Below are 21,412 nucleotides of genomic sequence, written 5' to 3' on the forward strand. Positions count from 1 at the left end.
TCCCCCCACCCCCTTTCCAAAGCCCATTCCCTCTTTAGCCAGAGCTGGGGTGTGCAGACGTTAGTCACTAGGGGGCGCTCGGCCACCACAGGGAAGCTGGGTGAATGCCGTGAGCAGCGTCTTCGAGAGTGAGGACGTGTGTGTCAATGTGGGTGAGTGAGTGTGTGCGTGTAGGGGTTGAGGGCGTTGGAGCGGGTAGGCGGCCAGGGGTCACTCCAGGATTCCAACGGATCTGTGTTTCCCTCTCCCCAGCCGTCCCTGTCCGGCTCTCCGCCTTCCCCTGCCCCCTCCAATAATTCCTAGCAAACTCGGGCCCTGTCCGCACGTAACCTCACTTTCCTGCTCCCTCCTCGCCAATGCCCCGCGGGCGCGTGTCTCTGGACAGAGTTTCCGGGGGCGGATGGGTAATTTTCAGGCTGTGAACCTTGGTGGGGGTCGAGCTTTCCCTTCATTGCAGCGGGCTAGGGGCCAGGCTTCGCTGGGCGTCCGCAGCGCCCGGGTCTGAGCCGCGCGTGGAGGGGGAGAGGCTCGCCTGTCCCCGCCCCCTGGGGCGGGTCCCGGCGGGGCGGAGCTATTTTTAAGGTTAAAAGTCGGTTGTTAGCGGAGGATCGCGGAGGCTTGGGGCAGCCGGGTAGCTCGGAGGTCGTGGCGCGGGGGGTTGGCACCGGCGCTCTGTAGGGAGCGCAGCGGCTAGGTGGACCGGTCAGCGGATCGCCGGCCAGGGCGCTCCGTGCTGGAATTTGATATTCGTTGATCCGGGGTTTATCCCCCTTCTTTTTTCTTAAACATTTTTTAAAAACTGTATTGTTTCCCGTTTTAATTTATTTTTGCTTGCCATTCCCCACTTGAATCCAGCCGACGGCGTGGGGAGATTGCTCTACTCCCCCAAATCACTGTGGATTTTGGAAACCAGCAGAGAGAGGAAAAGAGGTAGCAAGAGCTCCAGAGAGAAGTCGAGGAAGAGAGAGACAGGGTCAGAGAGAGCGCGCGGGCGTGCGAGCAGCGAGAGGGACAGGGGCAAAGTGAGTGACCTGCTTTTGGGGGTGACCGCCGGAGCGCGGCGTGAGCCCTCCCCCTTTGGGATCCCGCAGCGGACCAGTCGGGCTGACGGACAGACAGACACCGCCCCCAGCCCCAGCGCCCACCTCCTCCCGGGCCGGCGGCAGACAGTGGACGCTGCGGCGAGCCGCGGGCAGGGGCCGGAGCCCGCGCCCGGAGGCGGGGTGGAGGGGCTCGGGGCTCGCGGCGTCGCACTGAAACTTTTCGTCCAACTTCTGGGCTGTTCTCGCTCCGGAGGAGCCGTGGTCCGCGCCGGGGAAGCCGACCCGAGCGGAGCAGCGAGAAGTGCTAGCTCCAGCCGGGAGGAGCCGCAGCCGGAGGAGGGGGAGGAGGAAGAAGAGAAGGAAGAGGAGAGGGGGCCGCGGTGGCGACTCGGTGCTCAGAAGCCGGGCTCATGGACGGGTGAGGCGGCGGTGTGCGCAGACAGTGCTCCAGCCGCGCGCGCGCCCCAGGCCCTGGCCCGGGCCTCGGCCCGGGGAGGAAGAGAAGCTCACCGAGGCGCCGAGGAGAGCGGGCCGCCCCACAGCCCTAGCCGGAGAGGGAGCGCGAGCCGCGCCGGCCCCGGTCGGGCCTCCGAAACCATGAACTTTCTGCTCTCTTGGGTGCATTGGAGCCTTGCCTTGCTGCTCTACCTCCACCATGCCAAGGTAAGCGGCCGTGCCCGCCTGGCGCCGCGGGCCGCTGCGAGCGCCTCTCCCGGCTGGGGACGTGCGTGCGAGCGCGCGCGTGGGGGCCCCGTGCCCCACGCGGGTCCATGGGCACCAGGCGCGCGGCGTCCCCCTCTGTCGTCGTAGGTGCAGGGGGAGGGGGCGCGCGCTAGGTGGGAGGGCACCCGGAGAGAGGCTCACCGCCCACGCGGGCCCTGCCCACCCACCGGAGTCACCGCACGTACGATCTGGGCCGACCAGCCGAGGGCGGGAGCCGGAGGAGGAGGCCGAGGGGGCTGGGCTTGCGTTGCTGCTGCCGGCTGAAGTTTGCTCCCGGCCGCTGGTCCCCGCCGATCTGGAAGTCCGGGCAGCCGTGGCGGGAGCCAGAGACCAGCCGGCAGGGGGGTGCTCGGACCTTGGACCGCGGGAGGGCAGAGAGCGTGGAGGGGGCAGGGCGCAGGAGGGAGAGGGGGCTTGCTGTCACTGCCACTCGGTCTCTTTGGCCCTTGCCGCGAGTTTGGGAAAAGTTTTGGGGCGGATTGCTGCGGGGACCCCCCCCTCTACTGGGCCACCTGCGCCGCGCCAACCCCGCCCGTCCCCGCTCGCGTCCCGCTCGGTGCCCGCCCTCCCCCGCCCGGCCGGGCGCGCGCGGCGCGGAGCCGATTACATCAGCCCGGGCCTGGCCGGCCGCGTGTTTCCCGAGCCTCGGCTGCCCGAATGGGGAGACCGGAGTGGCGAGCGGCACCCCTCCCCCCGCCAGCTCTCCGTGGAAAGGTGACCTCTCGAGGTAGCCCCAGCCCGGGGATCCGGAGAACCATCCCTACCCCTTTCCGGATCCTACCCCTGCCCAGTGCTAGGAGGAATTTCCTGACGCCCCTTCTCTTTCCCCATTTCCTCTCTAGCATGGGGAGAAGCCCCTGTCACCCCTTTTATTTTCATTCCTTTCTGAGGAGAAGATCCATCTAACCCCTTTATGGCCCCAGAGTCCAGGGAAAGGATGATCACTGTCAGAAGTCGTGGCGCGGGAGCCCACCGGGCGCTTTGTCACACTCCACCGAAAGTCCCGACTCGGTGACAGTGTGCTTCCCTTCCCTCCCCAACAGTCCCGAGTGAGCTGTGCTTTAGCTCTCGTGGGGGTGGGTGAAGGGAGGGTTTAAAGAGAGTCATTGCTCCACTTTACCCTTTTGGAGAAATGGCTTGAAATTTGCTGTGCCACGAGCAGCATGGGAATAGTCCTTCCTGAACCCTGGAAAGGAGCTCCTGCCAGCCTTGCACACACTTTGTCTTGGTGAAAGGCAGCGTTGGAGCAGGTGGTTTTTTGGAACTCTAAACTTGCCCACCCAACTTGCTCCTGAAAGCCACCGAAGGGGTCCCTTTCCGCTTATCCCTGACACCTTCCCTCAGCCAGAATCCCCTTGGAGAGGACGAGAGAGGAAAGCCATGGACAGGGGTCGCTGCTAACACCACAAGTTCCTCAGACCCTGGCACAAAGGCCTTGGCTACAGGCCTCCAAGTAGGGAGGAGGGGGAGGAGTGGCTGCCTGGCCACAGTGTGACCTTCAGAGGCCCCCAGAGAAGGACACCTGGCCCCTGCCTGCCTAGAACCGCCCCTCCTGTGCCCCCTGGCCTTAGAAAGAGTATGAAATTTCTCTCCCCTTTCCTCATTGGGGCCCAGGAGGAGTGAAGGGTCCAGGGAGAATATTGTCAGGGGGAAGCCAGGGGGTGTCATGGGAATGGGTGAGGGGCTGAGGTGCAGAATCCAGGGGTCCCTGAGAGAGCCTGAGTGGGAGGTGTTCAGCTGGAAGCCTGGGAGCTGTTGTTTTCTCTTGAGAGGGGCTTCCTGTAAGGACCCCTTCCTGTGTGACCTTGGCTTTCTCTGGGAGCAGGGCTGGGGGACCTGAGTGTGGTGCATTTGGGGTTTGTGGGGGACAGTGGAACTCCCGCCAGCAGGGTTTGGTGTTTCATAGGGTAGTGCCCCTCTGGTTATGAGTGCTGGGTGGGAGGGGAGTTGGTGAGAGCCAGAGACCCTCAGGAAGGACTGGCAGAAGGCTTTCCTTTTGGGTGCTGCCAGGTCCGCATGTCTGGGTGTGTTGACCTTCACAGCTTCTGGGGAGGGGAGGAATGATGTGGGGGTGGGGAGGGTTAGGGGAAGCCTCGGGCCTAAGGTGGTGCAGGGGGCCCCCTAGGGGCTGGGCAGTGCCAAGGCATAAAAGCCTTCCCTGGTGGCATTTTGAAGAAGGTGCCCAGGTGAGAGGGGCTTGGGACCTCTTCACCCTGGGAGGGAGAAGAAACCAGCAAACAGGTGGGAGTGGGAGACAGGTGAGGCTTTGGAAATCTATTGAGGCTCTGGAGAGATTTGTGCAGGGAGGAATATGGAGTTCTCCTCACCTAGGGTCTCCTCCTGGGTTTTTCCCCTCGAAGTAACCTGTGGCCATGCCAGATTATTCCTCAGGACTAGAAGAGCTTGGATGGGGGAGGGTGGTTGGTGCCCTTCGGTCCTCAGCACCCCCCTCCCTCTCCAACACCAGCTCACCCTGGTATTTGTCATGTCAGCAGGAGAAGGTCACCATGTTGTTTTTCTCGCCCCCAGTCCTTCCTTCCTGCCCCAGTCCAAATTTGTCCTCCTGTTTGACCTTAATACTTATCATGGCTTTGGACCAGGGAATCAGGGGGACCGTGAGAGCAAGGAGAGGGAAGTGTGGGGAGGGTACGGGGACCTGGACAGCGAAGCATTCTGGGATTTGCCTCCTGCATTTCCAGCTCCCCAGCCCCCAACATCTGGTTAGTCTTTAACTTCCTCAGGTTCATAATCGGAGCGGTCTAGGAGTGGTGGGCATGTTTTGTGCCCCGGGGGACCCCCGGTTGTGTCCTCTTCGACTCAGAAGACTTGGAGAAGCCAGAAGCTGTGGGTGGGAGGGCAGTGGGGAGGGAGGAGGGGCTGGGTGGCTGGGCCTGTGCACCCCGGCCCCGGCCTCTGCCCCTGCCCACGCCTTGCTCTCTTTCTGTCCTCAGTGGTCCCAGGCTGCACCCATGGCAGAAGGAGGAGGGCAGAATCACCACGAAGGTGAGTCCCCCTGGCTCTTGGATGGAGGTTCCCGGTCCTCTCAGGGGATGGGTGGATGGCCTAATTCCTTTTCTGTGGGGAGGAGAGGGAAGAGGCACAGGAATATGAGGATCAAGAAAGAAAAAGCTGGGTCCCATGAGGTTCACCCTGTTTTGTGAGGCCCCCTCCGCTGTTCAGGTCTCTGCTAGAAACAGGACTTGTTGCCTTTTTCTTCTGCTCTTTCCAGTACAGTTTTATTCAGAGAAGGAGCCAGGAGCACAGAGCAAGAAGACAGTGTTCAGGGATCCTAGATGCTGGGAAAAGTGTCCCTGTCTTCCCTAGCTCCTGGGGGAGAGTGGACATTCAGCGTCATTTCCTATATAGGCATGTCCCACTCACCGGCACTGTGACCCCTCCTGTGTGAGCTGGAGGTGCAGAGGGCTCAGCTTAATGGGATCTCCCCTCCTTTCCCTGGTTTGCATTCCTTTGCGGGTGGAGAAAGCCCCACTTGACTAGGTTCGGGTGCTGTGAACTTCCCTCCCAGGCCAGCAGAGGGCTGGCTGTAGCTCCCAGGCGCCCCGCCCCCCTGCCCAACCCCAAGTCCGCCTGCCTTTTGTTCCGCTGTGGTTTGGATCCTCCCATTTCTCTGGGGACACCCTGGCTCTCCCCACCACTCACTGCGGCCTGTGCTTTCCACCTCCGGGGAGGAAAGGCCCTGGGGTCTTCCTTTAGGCAAGTTTCCCTGACCTAAATCCAGCATAGCTGGGTAGTGGCCAGCAGTGGTGGTGCCCAGCCTGGTCCGCCTCCTCCTTCCCCACCCCAGGAGCCCTTTCCTTGGCCTAGGACCTGGCTACTCAGCCGTTGACCGGCCCTCTGCCTCTAGTGCGCCACTCACTCCTTTCAGCTTCCCAGTGGTCTCTGGTCTGGGAGAGGCAAGACAAATGGTCTTTGTTTGCTGGAGAAAAGGTTGTCTGCGATACATCAGGAAAACCACGAGAGCCTGGTGTTGGCGTGCCTGTATGTGCTCTCCGGGGCAGCGGAGGCCAGCCCACCTTGGAGGAGTGGCTGCCTGATGAAGGGTGCGGGTGGGGTTGCTCCCTTCCACCTCCCATGGGGCTTGGAGATTCCAAGGAGAAGCTTTTCCGGGGAATCCCTACCCCAGGTCTTTTTTACCCTCATCTAGCAACCCCTTGCCCAGCCCAGACCTTTCTGCTGTCCCCTCCTGGGCCGCAAGCCTCGCCCTCCTCTGTCCCAGCCGTGATGAAGGGGGCAGTTCCAAACTTCTTGATTGGTCATCTGCTTCCCTGTTGATTGGGCTTTAAAAAATGACTTTTTGAGACTTTGGGTCTCGTTTACTCTTTTTGATGATGCTTTGTCGTAACCCTTGGTGGGTAGAGGATTCTGTGGCTGTCGGCGGTCCGGATAAAAGCAGAGACCTCACAGGAGGCAGTGGACGGGCTTGCTTCTCCGCTGTTCTTTTTCTTTTCACACCTGTGGCCTTCTCCCCACCTTCCTCCCAACCAACCTGTTGTGTACATACCCCGCCTCATTGTCCTTTATTCTTCTGGAAAGCAGACCTTGGAGGGAGGAGTGAGGGGGAGGCCCGATGTGGTCTCTGGGGTGGGGCTTGGGAGCCGGGGTGGCAGTCCACTGGGCATACACTTAAGATGCTTTGGTGAAGTTCTAAACTTCGAATTACCCAGGCTGAAAAAAGAGCACTTGTTCCCGGGGCCGGAAATGGAAGACAAAACTCCACCTTTTCAGCCTGTTTCAGTGTCTTCAGAGATCAGCCCAACCCACTTCTACAGTTGAGCAGAGTTGGAGGCCCAGAGACGGGAGGGACTGGCCCAAGGTCGCACCGACTCATGGCCAGAGCCTGGGCCTCCTCACTGGCCAGGTGTTATTTCTTCCCTCTGTGAAGGGAACCCATTTCAGGGACAGGATTGCTGTGTGGTCGTGTTGCCAGGGCAGAGGGGGAGGTGATGGGAGTGGCAGGCTGGGCCACAATTTGGAATAGTCATGCCGGAGTCCTGCATATATTTATTCTCAAGGGCTCCACCCCTGTGGCCCAGAATTACCCCTTCACGCTCCAATGCACCCCAGGCTCCGCCACCAGCCTGGGAAACTGTCTTACCCTGGTCTCCCTCCAGATCAACTTCTAGAAATGTTTCGTGGCTACAGTGGCAGCACTGTTTTTTTTCCATGATGCAAGCAGTTTGCCCTCTTGGGCGGGGTTATCAGTGTCTGGCAGGGCTCTCACAGCGTGCCCGCCCACTGCCACCTGCCGGTTCCAGGCGGGCCCAGCCCCTGTGCTGATGGCCACCACCTTCTCAGCTCAGGTCTGGGGAATGGGACTGGCGGGGGAAAGGTGCCTCCTCTGTTTTTTGCCTGATACAGGCTTGGGGACACTTTGATGTCAGCTAATTCTCACTGTTTTACTTACTTGCTGTGTGGGCTTGGGACAAGTTACTTAGCCTCTCTGGGCCTCCTGTTCCCCATCTGTAAAATGGAATCTCAGTAGTGTCTAATGGTACCATGTGGAGACACTTGTGTGAGATGATAGCTGTGGACTACTGTACACAGTACCCAGCATGTAGTAAGTGCTCAATAAATAGTTGCTGGTGCAGTTGATGTCACGGTGGTGGTTGTGGGGAGGTTGTAGGAAATGAGACTAACATGGCAAAGCTGGCTCTTTCTCCTTTTAGGGGAAGCTTAGAGCATCCCCATGGGGTGTACCTACAGTCAAACTGTCTTTTGTCATCGAGGTTGACCCAGGATTCAGTTCAGCTGTCACAGTGAGGTGGCGGGATCAGATGTGGCAGGCCATGTCCCTTGGAACTTGAGTACATTGTGTGATCTCTGGAATAAAAACAGGCCTTCATCAGTGTTGATGGTGGGAAGCTGAGGGAAGTGCTTTAAACATAGTAGGAGGGACATAAGTTAGATTTTTGGAAGGACTTGCCTGATACAGAAGCTCCAAAGAGTGGCTTTGCAGAGCTGGGTGGAGAGAGGGGCTAGCCATCTTTTGTGTCACCCACTGGGCTCATGCATCACCGCCTCTCATGCAGTGGTGAAGTTCATGGATGTCTACCAACGCAGCTACTGCCATCCAATCGAGACCCTGGTGGACATCTTCCAGGAGTACCCTGATGAGATCGAGTACATCTTCAAGCCATCCTGTGTGCCCCTGATGCGATGCGGGGGCTGTTGCAATGACGAGGGCCTGGAGTGTGTACCCACTGAGGAGTTCAACATCACCATGCAGGTGGGCATCTTTGGGAAGCGGGGGCAGGGGAGCATGGGGAGGGGTGTAACACTTTGGGAACAGGTGGTCCCAGGGCCTTTCCTGGCTAGGCTTGCCTTGACCAGCTCCTGCCTCTGAGTTGCACAGGGGAGGTGTGCTGGGGTCTTGTCTTGCCTTCTGTGGAGAAGATGCTCGCTCAGGATCCCAGCAAGCCCCAACCATCTCCTCCTCACTGATGGTTGCCCCCTGGGCTCAGGAGGGGGCAGATGGGTGCCTATGCCAGGGGGTCCCTCTCTTCTTCTCTTGAAGAGAGTCCAAAGGAACTTCCCTTCTTGGGGTCTCTGTTTGGGAAGCTGGATGAACCTGGTCCATGGAGAGTTTAAAAAGTCTTTTGGTGTTACCTGGTGATGGGGCACATCTCAGCCCAGATAGGGTGGGAGGGAGCTGTGAGCCACAGGGAGGGGGTTGCTTTCGGGTATCTACTGGGAGTCAGGGTGAGGCCTATGGAGGATGAAAGAAGGGGAGGGCATGGGGAGTGGTAAGAATCTAGGATTTGAATTCCCAGCCTGGCCAACCCTTGCAGCCATGTCTTGGCCTCAAGTGGAATGAGGGCTCCTTGAGGCCAACAGGGTTGGGGGAGTTGGGGTGGGCCTGAGCCTCTTTCCTGCTAGAGCTCTTGGTCCTCCCTGCCTCCACCACCCATCCATGCTCTGCAGAACCCCTGGGTGCTGAATGACAGGAGCCCCAGGGTTGTCCCATCTGGGTTTGGCTGGCTGGGTCACTAACCTCTGTGATCTGCTTCTTTCCTCCCCCAGATTATGCGGATCAAACCTCACCAAGGCCAGCACATAGGAGAGATGAGCTTCCTACAGCACAACAAATGTGAATGCAGGTGAGGATGTAGTTACGGATTCACTATCAGCAAGTGGCCGCAGGGCGCATGGTCTGTGCCAGGATTAAGCATGTTGTACTTGTTAGCCCACGTCCAGCTTCCAGCTGCGTGACCTTGGGCATTTTACTTCAGTGTGCCTCAGTTTCTACGTCTGTAAAATGGGCACAATAGTAGTATATCTTAGAGCCTTGTTGTAAGGATTAAATAAGTTATATACGAGGAGATTAAAACAGTGTGGCTCCATCATAAATGCTGTTTTTACTGTGGTTATTATTGGTCTTATATTGTATTCCCTATCATTGTCATCACCGTCTTAACCCTTCTCTGTTTTGTTCTTTTTTCTCTCCCTACCCATTTCAGACCAAAGAAAGATAGAGCAAGACAAGAAAAGTAAGTGGCCCTGACTTTAGCACTTCTCCCTCTCCGTGGCCGGTTGTCTTGATCTGGGGCTCTTGGCTACCTCTGTTGGGGGTTCTCGTGGCCTCCCTGGGTCAGGGAGTTGGTCTTGTGGGGGACTTGTGGTGGCAGCAACAACGGGATGGTTCCAGCTCCAGGGTGATGGCTATAGGGTTAGTGAGAAATCCCGGCCAGGAGCCTGACACTTCCTTTGGAAGGGACCATGCCTTCCGGGTCTCCGGATCATTCCTGGGCAGGACTTGCTGTTTCGGTGTGTCAGGGGGCAATATGGACACTGACTTCCTGGCTTGCTCTGGGGCACCCACAGTGGGGAGAGGGCGTAGGTGGCAGAGGAAACAGCCTCTTTTTGGTGGCTGCTGTGATGGTGCAGGTGGATGTGCGGCTGGCTGGAGGGTGTTTCTCAGCGCAGGCCCTCCTGTCGGCAGCAGGCGGCAGGCACACATCCCTCTTGGCCAGGGAGAAAAAGTTGAATGTTGGTCATTTTCAGAGGCTTGTGAGTGCTCAGTGTTGAGGGTCGGGTAGGATGGTGGGGGGACAAGGCCTGGTGGCAGTAAGCCTTCAAGACAGGGTGGGCGGCTGGCATCGGCTTGAGCTTGCAGGGAAAGAGAGACTGAGAGAGAGCACCCGGGCCCTGCCCCTTCCCCACACCATCCTGTCTGCCCCCAGTGCTGTGGGGACATTGGAGTCCCCTCGGCCTCACCCCCTTGGCTCTTCCCTCCGACCGCAGCTTCCGGAGTGAGAGGATGCAGAAACCCTCCTTCTACCCTTGGTGCTTTATTCTAAGGGGGACAGACTCACCCTCTCTGGTCCCTTCTCCCCCTCCTTTCTTCCCCGTGACAGACATTCTGAGGTGTGTTCTCTCGGGCCTGGCAGGCATGGAGGGCGCTGGTTCTCTTGAGGGGCACAGGCTACAGCCTGCCCGCTTCCCGTTTCCCCAAATGACTGCTTTGCCACGGGGAGAGTAGGGGGCTCGCCTGGGCTCGGAAGAGTGTCTGGTGAGATGGTGTCGCAGGCTTTGACAGGCTGGGGAGAGAACTCCCTGCCAAGTACCGCCCAGGCCCCTCCTCCCCAGCCCTCCCTAACTCCCACCCCACCCCGCTGCCTGCCCGGGGCTCCCGCACACCCGGCCCCTGCCGTGCCTCCCAGTTCAGGTCGTGCTGAGCAGGCTGTTGCCTTTCCGTGTTGCTCTTGGTTCTGTGCCAGCTCCCAAGGTAGCCGCTTCCCCCACGCCAGGATTCCCAGAGGTTCTGTGGCACTCAGAAATGAAGGCAGAAGGTGCCCGATGCTCAGCCCGCCCTCCCAGGCCTGCTCCCCATCCAGGCAGCTCTCTGACCTTCTCCCCGAAGCCTGGCCTACCTTTCATCCCCCTCTGACCTTCAGGGTCAGACTTGGACAGGGTTGCTGGGCAAAGAGCCTTCCCTCGGGCTTTGCCCCCTGCTGGGGACCAGGAGCCTCTGTGAGCATGGAGACCCTTGCGTCCTGTGCCCTCTACCCAGTCTCAGTTTTCCACCCTTAACCTTGTCACGGGCTGTGTTTGCCACCGCAGGGTGGCCAGTGTGAGAAGAAAGAGCCATCCAGTGCTGGCTGCCCAGACACACGTGTGTGTGCCGTACACGCCTTCCCAGAGACCACCTGCCTCCTGACACTTCCTCCAGGAAGCCTCCCTGGGTAGCTTTGCTTTGGTCCTTCCCCCATCCCTGCCCTCCTCACTGCTTCTTTTACTCTACCCACCCCCCCACCCCCACCGCCCCTGCTCTCTCTCTGTCTCTGTTTTTTTATTTTCCAGAAAATCAGTTCCAGGAAAGGGAAAGGGGCAAAAACGCAAGCGCAAGAAACCCCGGTATAAGTCCTGGAGCGTGTACGTTGGTGCCCGCTGCTGTCTCATTCCCTGGAGCCTCCCTGGCCCCCGGTCCCGCTCCCGCCTGCTGTACCCTGTAACCCTGCCTCCCTCCCCTGGTCCCTCCCTGATGCTCATCCCCCTGGCCCTTGTCTCGTTCTCACTCTCACTCCACTAATTGGCACCAACGGGTAGATTTGGTGGTGGCGTTGCTGGTCCAGGGTTGGGTGAATAGGGGGGGCGAGCAGGTCTGGAGGATTGAGGGCGGGGACTCTGGCTTGGCTGGGCACCCATTTTCTCTCACCCACTGGGCACTGGTGGCGGGCCCATGTTGGCACGGGTGCCTGCTCACCCAACTGGTTTCCATTGCTCTAGGCTTCTGCACTCGTCTGGAAGCTGAGGGTGGTGGGGAGGGCAGACGTGGCCCAAGAAGGGCCGTGAGTGACCCGAGGTGGCTTGTCGGATGACTCCTCGGCTGAAGGAGGAGCTTGGGTGGGATCACACACCATGTGGCGGCCTCTCTTCCTCTAGTGGAAGTGCCCTGGCTCCTCATGAAGTTGGGGCCTCTGGAGGGGAGCCCCCTATTCCAGTCCAACCCATGGCACCTGCAGAGGGCTCCCTGTAGGGCGATCTCTTCCTCTGGGTTGGAGGCTATGGTGGGCCCTGCCCTGGCCCTCTGGCCACCAGCGGCCTGGCCTGTGGACACTGCCTGTGGGCTTAGCCTCCCATCACACCCTACATTAGCCCACCTCAGTGGAGGGGCCTGGGCATGAGCCGGGGCACAGGGAGAAGGTGGCCCCTGCCATCTCAGTGGCCCTTGATTGCCATCCCCAGCCGGTGAAGAGTCAAGGCGTGCTCGGATGGGGGTGGCAGCGGTTGGGTCCCTGTGGCCTGAGACTCACTCTTGTCGCCCAGGGACACAGCATTGCCCCTCATGGCAGTCTCTCCCTGCACTCTCTGCCCGCCTGTGCCCGCCTCTTCCTGTGGCAGGTGTCCTAGCCAGTGCTGCCTCTTTCTGCTGCTCTCTCTGTCTTCTGCTGTAGTGCTCAGATCCTTCCAGGGCGTGGAAGGGCGTGGGGGCTGACCAGCCGGGTGGGGGTGCAGCTGTGGACCTGTTAGGGGGTGTTGCATGGTGATTTTTTTTCTCTCTCTCTGCTGATGCTCTAGCTTAGATGTCTTTCCTTTTGCCTTTTTGCAGTCCCTGTGGGCCTTGCTCAGAGCGGAGAAAGCATTTGTTTGTACAAGATCCACAGACGTGTAAATGTTCCTGCAAAAACACAGACTCGCGTTGCAAGGCGAGGCAGCTTGAGTTAAACGAACGTACTTGCAGGTTGGTTCCCAGAGGGCGAGCAAGTCAGAGAGGGGCATCACACAGAGATGGGGAGAGAGAGAGAGAGAGAGAGAGAGAGAGAGAAAGAGAGCGAGCGAGCGAGCGAGAGAGCGCCTGAGAGGGGCCAGCTGCTTGCTCAGTTTCTAGCTGCCTGCCTGATGACTGCTGCCTTCTCTGCTTTTAAGGCCCCGAGGTGGGCTGCAGGCGCTGATCCGGCCTGGCGGGGCCTGTTCTGAGGCCTGGTTGCCTGAGTGGTAGGCTGGTGTGGCTTAGTGTGGTGGTGTGGACGCAAGCTGTGTGTTGTGTCCTGTGGTCCTTCTGCTCATAGTGGCTGTTGGTCCTGATGTTATTACTACTCTGGTACTAATGCTGAGAAGCTGAAAGCCGATTCCAGGTGTGGACAATGTCAACAAAGCACAGATGCTGTCACCGTGCTCACGGGGCCTGGTCTGCTCTCACGGCTCTCTCCAGGGCCTGGCCGCGGCCCTTTGAAGTCTGCATGGCTGAGCTTCTCACTCACTCAGTGTTTCTTGATGGGGGAAGGGACCGAGTCTCCCACTTCAGACTGGGCCTCCCTGAGGAAAGGGTTGTGTCTCCCCCTTTGGACTGGGGCTCCCTGAGGACAGGGATAGGTCTCTCCCTGCAGACTGGGGTTCCCTGAGGATTGGGCCATGTCTCCCCCCTCAGACTGGGACTCCCCGAGCATAGGGCCATGTCTCCCCCCTCAGACCGGGGCTCCCTGACCATAGGGCCATGTCTCCCCCCCTCAGACTGGGGCTCCCTGAGCATAGGTCTCCCCCCTCAGACTGAGGTTCCCTCAGGATAGGGCCATGTCTCCCCCCTCAGACTGAGGTTCCCTGAGGATAGGGCCATGTCTAACCCCTCGGACTGGGGTTCCCTGAGGATAGGGCCATGTCTCCCCCCTCAGACTGGGGCTCCCTGAGGATAGGGCCATGTCTCCCTCCTCAGACTGGGGCTCCCTGAGGCCAGGGCTATGTCTCCCCCCTCAGACTGGGGCTCCCTGAGGATAGGACCATGTCTCCCCCCTCAGACTGGGGCTCCCTGAGGATAGGGCCATGTCTCCCTCCTCAGACTGGGGCTCCCTGAGGCCAGGGCTATGTCTCCCCCCTCAGCCTGGGGCTCCCTGAGGCCAGGCCTATGTCTCCACCCTCAGACTAGGGCTGTCTGAGGGCAAGGGCTCTGGCTGTTGGTTTAGGACGGGGCAGTTTTGCCTACACACTGAAGGAGCTGTAGCATTTGATAACTTTAATCCTCCACCAGTCATGGTGACAACCCCAAGCAGCCCACACCTTTTCAAGTGCCCCTAGGATGCGTGGAGGGAGGGTTCTGTGCCCATTCTCCTGACATTAGACTGTAAAATCCATAAGCCTGGGCCTGGTTTAGTTACCTTTGTGAGCCCCAGGCATCTATACCTCTGTCCCTTGTCCCTGCTGAGGACCAGGGAAGTATCCAATGAATAAATGCATGCCTCAGTTCAGGGAGGCGAGGCCAGGAGCGCAGGGCCGGGACCGTGGCTGGCAGTCTTTTTATGCCTTAGCCTGTGTTCTTTATACCAGTTTGCCTGTGTCAGTGAGGGAGGCCCTGGAGAGTGAGGGTAAACTTCACTTAGGGAGGCAGGACTTTTATGAGGGTTCCCCAGACAGGGCCGAGGCACCCTCAGCACACCCCGAGGCTGTGTTAGGGAAGTCTCCCCTTCCCCACCAGTGTTCTTGAGGCTTGCGGGTGCTCAGGGATGCTGGGAACCAGGCCTGGGTAGTTGGTACGGGATTCTGTCTGTCTTAGCCCTATGTAAAACCGAGAGGTGTATATTAGTGCTGGGGGTGGGGGCTCTGCCTAACTTCAGGTCTAGATGAAGGGCTCTCAGTTCCCCAGGGGTCCTTGGGGAAGATTAGGGACTTGACATTTTAGGACTTTTTTTGGTGATGATCCTGCAGATGGGTGTGTGTGTGAAGTGACCTGGAGCTAACTGAAGTTACCCTAACCTCCTAATTCTTTACGCAACCCCCAGGCTGGCTGGATCTGTGAATATCAGTTTCCAAAATTGGAGGCTTAGGACTCCCATTTCTGGGCTCCCAGAAGGGTAGGGCCTGCTCTGCCTCCTCCTCACGGTCAGCCCAGGGGCAGGAGCAGGCTGAGAAAGTTCTGGGAGGCCCCCTTTGCTTCAGCAGGAGTCGCGAAGCCGCAGAACTGTCTCTCCCCATCCTAAGTGAAGCAGCATGTTGGCAAGGGAAGAGCTGGGCACCTGGGACTGCAGCCTCTAGCCAGCTCAATAGAGATGAGGCCTGCAGTCACGCTGGGAGGGGACACGGGGAATGGAGATGTTCCTTCACCTTCCTGGGGCCTCCTGCTCTACGCTACCCCTTCGGGAGCCTCCCATCCCCAGGGCAGGCCTTTGCTGTCGCTGGCCACCCAGCCAAGCCTGTCTGCCTCAGGCGATATCCCTGATGCTCTGCCCACTCTCTTCCCCATACCAGCCCCCAGAGACCAAACTGAAAAACCCTCCTCAGCAGGGAGCCTCTTCTGATTAACTTCATCTAGCTCTGGTCACCCCTTGGCTCTTAAAATGTCAAGTGGGGACTGTTCTTCGGTATCCGTCATTTGTTGCTCTGTAAAGTGTTCCCATGTCCTTGTGTTGTCTCAGTCAATTGCGAGCTCCAGAGGGCAGACTGGGAGCCCCTGAATGAGCTGCTGCTCAGACTGGGGGCTCCCTGAGGGCGGGGCTGGGGCTGCTTTCACACTGGGGCTTTTTGTCCCAGGACCATACCTTCCCATCCTCTGGGCTCTTAAGGTTGCCGGAAGCTGCAGCGACCCAGGGGCCCCCAGGAATGGGGAGGTCACCTGCCTCGTCGCCAGGCCCCCTCACTTGGCCCTAACTCCAGCCTTCGTTTTCCATTCCCCTCAGATGTGACAAGCCGAGGCGGTGAGCCGGGCAGGAGGAAGGAGCCTCCCTCAGGGTTTCGGGAACCAGATCTCTCACCAGGAAAGACTGACACAGAATGATGGATACAGAAAGCACGCTGCCGCCACCACCACACCATCACCATCGACAGAACAGTCCTTAATCCAGAAACCTGAAATGAAGGAAGAGGAGACTGCGCAGAGCACTTTGGGTCCGGAGGGCGAGACTCCGGCAGAAGCATTCCCGGGCGGGTGACCAAGCACGGTCCCTCTTGGAATTGGATTCGCCATTTTATTTTTCTTGCTGCTAAATCACCGAGCCCGGAAGATTAGAGAGTTTTATTTCTGGGATTCCTGTAGACACACCCACCCACATACATACGTTTATATATATATATATATATATATATATATATATATATGTATATATATATATATATATATATACACACACATATATACATATATATATTATATATATATAAAAATAAATATCTATATTTTATATATATAAAATATATATATTCTTTTTTTAAATTAACAGTGCTAATGTTATTGGTGTCTTCACTGGATGTATTTGACTGCTGTGGACTTGAGTTGGGAGGGGAACGTTCCCACTCAGATCCTGACAGGGAAGAGGATGAGACGAGAGACTCCGGCATGATCTTTTTCTTTGTCCCACTTGGCCGGGCCAGGGTCCTCTCCCTTGCCCAGGAATGTGCAAGGCCAGGGCATGGGGGCACATATGACCCACGTTCAGGAACACCGACAAACCCAGCCCTGGTGCTGAGCCTCTGCCCTGGGTCAGACGGACAGAAAGGCAGATGACAGGTACAGGGATGAGCACACTGGCTCTGACTGGGAGTTTGGGGAGCTTCAGGACATTGCTGTGCTTTGGGGATTCCCTCCACATGCTGCATGCGAATCTCACCCCCAGGGGCATTGCCTGGAAGATTCAGGAGCCTGGGCGGCGTTCACTTACTCTCACCTGCTCCCAGGAGGCCACTGACAGATGTCCCAGCGAAGAGAGAAGAGACACGTGTTGGAAGCAGCAGCCCATGACAGCTCCTCCTCCTGGGACCCACCCTCATCCTCTTCCTGCTCCCCTTCCTGGGGTGCAGCCTAAAAGGACCTGATGTCCTCACACCATTGAAACCACTAGTTCTGTCCCCCCAGGAGGCCTGGTTGTGTATGTGTGAGTGGTTGACCCTCCTCCATCCCCTGGTCCTTCCCTTCCCGAGGCACAGAGAGGCAGGGCAGGATCCACGTGCCCATTGTGGAGGCAGAGAAAAAAAGTGTTTTGTATACGGTACTTATTTAATATCCCTTTTTAATTAGAAATTAAAACAGTTAATTTAATTAAAGAGTAGGGTTTTTTTCAGTATTCCTGGTTAATATTTAATTTCAACTATTTATGAGATGTATCTTTTGCTCTCTCTCGCTCTCTTATTTGTACTGGTTTTTGTATATAAAATTCATGTTTCCAGTCTCTCTCTCCCTGATCGGTGACAGTCACTAGCTTATCTTGAACACATATTTAATTTTGCTAACACTCAGCTCTGCCCTCCCCTTTCCCCTGGCTCCCCAGCACACATTCCTTTGAAATAAGGTTTCAATATACATCTACATACTATATATATATTTGGCAACTTGTATTTGTGTGTATATATATATATATGTTTATGTATATATGTGATTCTGATAAAATAGACATTGCTATTCTGTTTTTTATATGTAAAAACAAAACAAGAAAAAATAGAGAATTCTACATACTAAATCTCTCTCCTTTTTTAATTTTAATATTTGTTATCATTTATTTATTGGTGCTACTGTTTATCCGTAATAATTGTGGGGAAAAGATATTAACATCACGTCTTTGTCTCTAGTGCAGTTTTTCGAGATATTCCGTAGTACATATTTATTTTTAAACAACGACAAAGAAATACAGATATATCTTAAAAAAAAAGCATTTTGTATTAAAGAATTTAATTCTGATCTCAAAGCTCCTCTTGGTTTCTCCTTCTCCATGGAATCCTTGCTCTAGACTTCCTCCCACCCGTTTCCCTCTTCCTTTGGGGAACATGGCATTTTTCTTGGGTCTGGGAAAGTTGTGTCTAATGTGTAGGCCTTGTGCTGGGGACGAAGTCCTTCCATTTTGGCTGAGCTGGTCCTGGGGGAACCCATCCATCCTGTCTTGATAGAGAAGGTGGGACACTCTGGGAATGGGTGGAGCGGGAGAAACAGCTCATCAGACAGGAACCAAGGACCCTTGCAATAGGTAGTGCTGCCTTCAGGAATTAGGTGATCCAGGCCTCTGTGCCTTGGCCGAGGAAGGAACTGGCCATGTCTCCAAGCTTGCTGCCCAGGAGACAGGAGAGAGCTCTGTACTGCTGTGGGGGTCTTGTTGGCTGCGACTGGCTGGGAGTGAGCAGGGGATGCTGCTGGAGGGCTGTGACCCCAGGGTGTAACTTAATTTTACATAGTTACACCCTGGAGCTCCTTGATCCTCTGGAAGATAGACCAATAATTCTGGTCACCACTGATGGGACTCCTTGCCCCACCTTGCTGCATAAGCTCTTCGCTCATGTCCTGCTCCTGGGTAAGGTGGCACCTGTCCAGGTCTTTGGCACTGAAGAGCAGTGCTTCCAAATTTACTTCCTCTAGCCTCTCATTTGTTTTTGTAAACCATAAATATGGCTTGAATAAATATTGAGCCAGCCATTATGCTGCTATGAATAAGATGCAGTTCCACCCCTCAAGGATCTGGTGAGGGTGAGTGAGTGAGGAGACAAAAAACTATAAATCTGTGAGCAGAAAAAGAAATAAAATGTGCTGGGGGCATCTGATCCAGCTTGGGGGTGGGAGTTGTGTTGGGGGTGGTGTCTTCTCATGACATTATCTCTAGGCTGCCTAGAGGATGGTTTGAAGGTAGGGAGGACAGAAGGGGAGGGAGGTGAAAGGGTTGAGGGCATCCTAGGCAGAAAGGATAGTGTGAGCAAGGCATGAAGGTGGCACTCAGGCAGGGAGTGGGTCGGGGGGTGGAAGCTGGAGACATGGGCAGGGGTTAGCGCCAGGGGAGCCTACAGCACCATGCCAAGGGCCTAAGGCCGCTCAGGGATGAGCGGCAGCTGAGGGGCTTTAAACATGTGTGGCCCAGTCAGATACACTTGTCCACAGGTGCCTGGCAGCAGTATGGGAGGCAGAGAGGCTGCTGTAGTGTTACAGGGGGAATCGCGCTGAGGGTAGGGAAGTGGCTTTGGTGACTGTCAGCGCGGGCACGTGCAAGGGCTCAGCTTCAGGCAGCTTTTGGTCTAGTAAGCGGTCCTTTCGCAATCACTGACCACGTGCCATCCCCTACATTGGTTAACACTGAATCTGCACAGCAACCCTGGGAGGCAGGTGCATTTCTTTTTTTTTTTTCCAAGATGAAGTCTCGCTTTGTTGCCCAGGCTGGAGTGCAATGGCGTGATCTCGGCTTCCTGCAACCCCTGCCTCCCTGGTTCAAGCGATTCTCCTGCTTCAGCCTCCTGAGTAGCTGGGATTATAGGCATGCACCCCACCATGCCCGGCTAATTTTTGTATTTTTAGTAGAGACTGGGGTTTCACCATATTGGTCAGGCTTTTCTTGAATGCCTGAACTCTGATGATCTACCTGCCTCGGCCTCTCAAAAGTGCTGGGATTACAGGTGTGAGCCACTGTACCCAGTCTATTAATGAGACATTGTATATTCTTTTGGTACTAAGTCTTTGCATCTGTTCAAGGGCAGAGATCGGGTGTAAAGAAAAAAATACATCTTTATCTGATACTTACTGTGTGTCTCAATTGGTTGTAGCCACGTTTCGAGTGCTTCATCTACACATGGCTAGTGGCTATCATTTCTGACAGTGTAGCTTTAAAATGTACTCCCCTTTTGTCTGTCTCCCTCAACTAGAATGCAAGCCCCATGAGGGAAGAGATTTTTTGTCTGTTTCCTTCATTGTATCTCAAGCTCCTGGAACAGTGCCTGGAACATAGTACGTGCTCAATAAACATTTATTAAATGACTGACATTATTGACACTGAGCCCTGGATCTGAGAGTTTCATCCCAAAGCTAAGGAGGTGAGTACAGGATTTCTACAGAGATGCCAGGAGTGGTTGGTGGAGGGTTAGTAGGGCAGGTGGGGACTTGAGCAGGGATGGTCTAGGAGAAGTGAGCTCAAAGTCAGTTGGTAGGGATTAGAGCAGAAGACTCTTCATCACTGTCTCCTCTTAGCCACCCTGGAGATGGGGCTCATTATGATTGTTTGGCAGATGAGAAGCAGGAGGCCCAGAGAAGGTAAATAACTTGCCCGAATTTACGCACAGCCAGTAAATGGCCAAGCCAGAATTTAAACCAGCTTTCCTGACTCCAAATCTAGTGCTCTTTTCACCACCCCACAGCTGCCCCAGGCTAGGGCAGGACATCAACAAATAAAAATGAATCGTCTAGACTGAATACAAACAGGCAAGAAGAAAAGTGGGACAGGGGGAGGATGTAGCGGTGGCCAAACCCAGGGCTGAAATCCAGACTTCCCCAAGTGTGGTAAGGCAAGGCAAGGCAAGCAAGAGATGTCTCTAGGGGCTGGGGCTCGTCATTGGAAGATCGGAAACCTAAGCACGCAGGAGATTGCAACACACGGCCTTAGATGAGAGAAACAGCCTTGAAATAGACCATGGAGAAAGGAAGGAGGACAGGAAAATGCCACCTCCCCCAATTGTATAAGACCTGCTCCATACCCCACTGGAGCCTTTCTCAAGGATCTCTCGAGACCTAAGCAAGTCCCAGGGCCTACCCTGCCTTCCCAGATCATCTCCTCTCTGTGAGACTCACACCCCATGGTCTAGCCACTGTTTTCTCTGGAGCTACACAGTGCTCCTTCTTCTCTGCCTAGCCTGAGACTCTCCCTTCTCCAAGGAGCTGCCCATCCTGCTCAGCGCTGAAAGGCCTTTAGAGAGGCTGCTGGCCCACTCTCCTCCCTCCCACAACACCTGCAAGGCTGATGGGTGGATACATACAAAATTTGGTGATTCTGGATCAGTTTCATGTGTTAGGATCACTGTGGTAGCCAGTGTGCAAATATGGCTGTCAACAATTCTTCCCGTCCCTATGCCCACATGCTGCACCCCTCAAGAAATTGAGTCTATTTGAATCTGGGCCAGCTTTATGACTTGCTTTGAAGAAAAATGCAACACAAGGCTGGGCACGGTGGCTCACACCTGTAATCCTAGCACTTTGGGAGGCCGAGGCAGGCGGATCATGAGGTCAAGAGATCGAGACCATCCTGGCCAACATGGTGAAACCCCGTCTCTACTAAAAAAAATACAAAAATTAGCTGGGCATGGTGGCGTGCGCCTGTAGTCCCAGCTACTCAGGAGGCTGAGGCAGAATTGCTTGAACCTGGGAGGCGGGGGTTGCAGTGAGCCAAGATCGCACCACTGCACTCCAGCTTGGTGCCTGGCGACAGAACAAGACTCAGTCTCAAAAAAAAAAAAAAAAAAGCAACACAAGAGATATTCTGGGACTTTCAGGTCTAGGCCTTACGAGGCATTGTAGTGTCCATTTTTGTCCTCTCGTAAGGCAGCTGCAAGGCTATAACTGTCCAGCTACGCTACTCTCTACTGGAGAGAGAAACAGAGAGTTGGGGAAGAGCGACAGAGAGATAGAGGAAGAAAGAGACAGAGAAGGGGAGAGAGAGAGAGAGAGAGAGAGAGAGAGAGAGCGAGAGAGATTGGCTCAGCCAACTCCCAGCTGTTCCAGCCACTGGAAGCTGAGGCACCAGACGTGTGAATTTGGTCACTTTGGATTCCCTAGTGCCAGGTGAGCCACTCTAGCCAACAACACATGAAGTGGAGAGAAGTCATCCTTGCTTAGCGAGTCATAAGCAAATGTATGCACTGTGTTGTTTAAAGCTACTAAGTTTTGGGGTGGTTGTTACTCCCCAATAATAACTGAGCCATCCAAAAAACAGTCATTTCCTTGGGATTAGGGCGTTTGTCCCTTCCCA

At 56.0% G+C, this 21,412-nt stretch overlaps 1 protein-coding gene across 2 annotated transcripts; it reads left to right on the plus strand.

Moving 5' to 3' along the window:
• The first annotated feature begins 2,371 nt into the window (after positions 1-2,371).
• Positions 2,372-17,382, plus strand: VEGFA (vascular endothelial growth factor A). Of its 2 annotated transcripts, none has more exons than XM_074397848.1 (8): positions 2,372-2,480; positions 4,718-4,769; positions 7,817-8,013; positions 8,808-8,884; positions 9,245-9,274; positions 11,088-11,159; positions 12,337-12,468; positions 15,392-17,382. In XM_074397848.1, exons 1-8 carry the CDS (start codon positions 2,424-2,426, stop codon positions 15,411-15,413), a joined length of 639 nt encoding a protein of 212 aa, XP_074253949.1. In that variant the 5' UTR covers positions 2,372-2,423; the 3' UTR covers positions 15,414-17,382. The 2 variants fall into 2 exon arrangements, with proteins under 2 accessions (XP_074253949.1, XP_074253950.1); XM_074397849.1 differs by having other exon boundaries at positions 2,426-2,493.
• The last annotated feature ends 4,030 nt before the right edge of the window (positions 17,383-21,412 follow it).

Source organism: Saimiri boliviensis, chromosome 4 (assembly GCF_048565385.1).
Source record: "Saimiri boliviensis isolate mSaiBol1 chromosome 4, mSaiBol1.pri, whole genome shotgun sequence".
NCBI lineage: Eukaryota > Metazoa > Chordata > Mammalia > Primates > Cebidae > Saimiri > Saimiri boliviensis.

What these genes read in the sequence shown, in the direction of transcription:
- VEGFA (XM_074397848.1), top strand. Translation starts at nt 2,424, where the DNA reads ATGGGGAGACCGGAGTGGCGAGCGGCACCCCTCCCCCCGCCAGCTCTC. An exon ending in CGGTATAAGTCCTGGAGCGT is followed by an intron (nt 11,160 to 12,336) that starts GTACGTTGGTGC and finishes GCCTTTTTGCAG; the next exon opens with TCCCTGTGGGCCTTGCTCAG. An exon ending in TTAAACGAACGTACTTGCAG is followed by an intron (nt 12,469 to 15,391) that starts GTTGGTTCCCAG and finishes CATTCCCCTCAG; the next exon opens with ATGTGACAAGCCGAGGCGGT.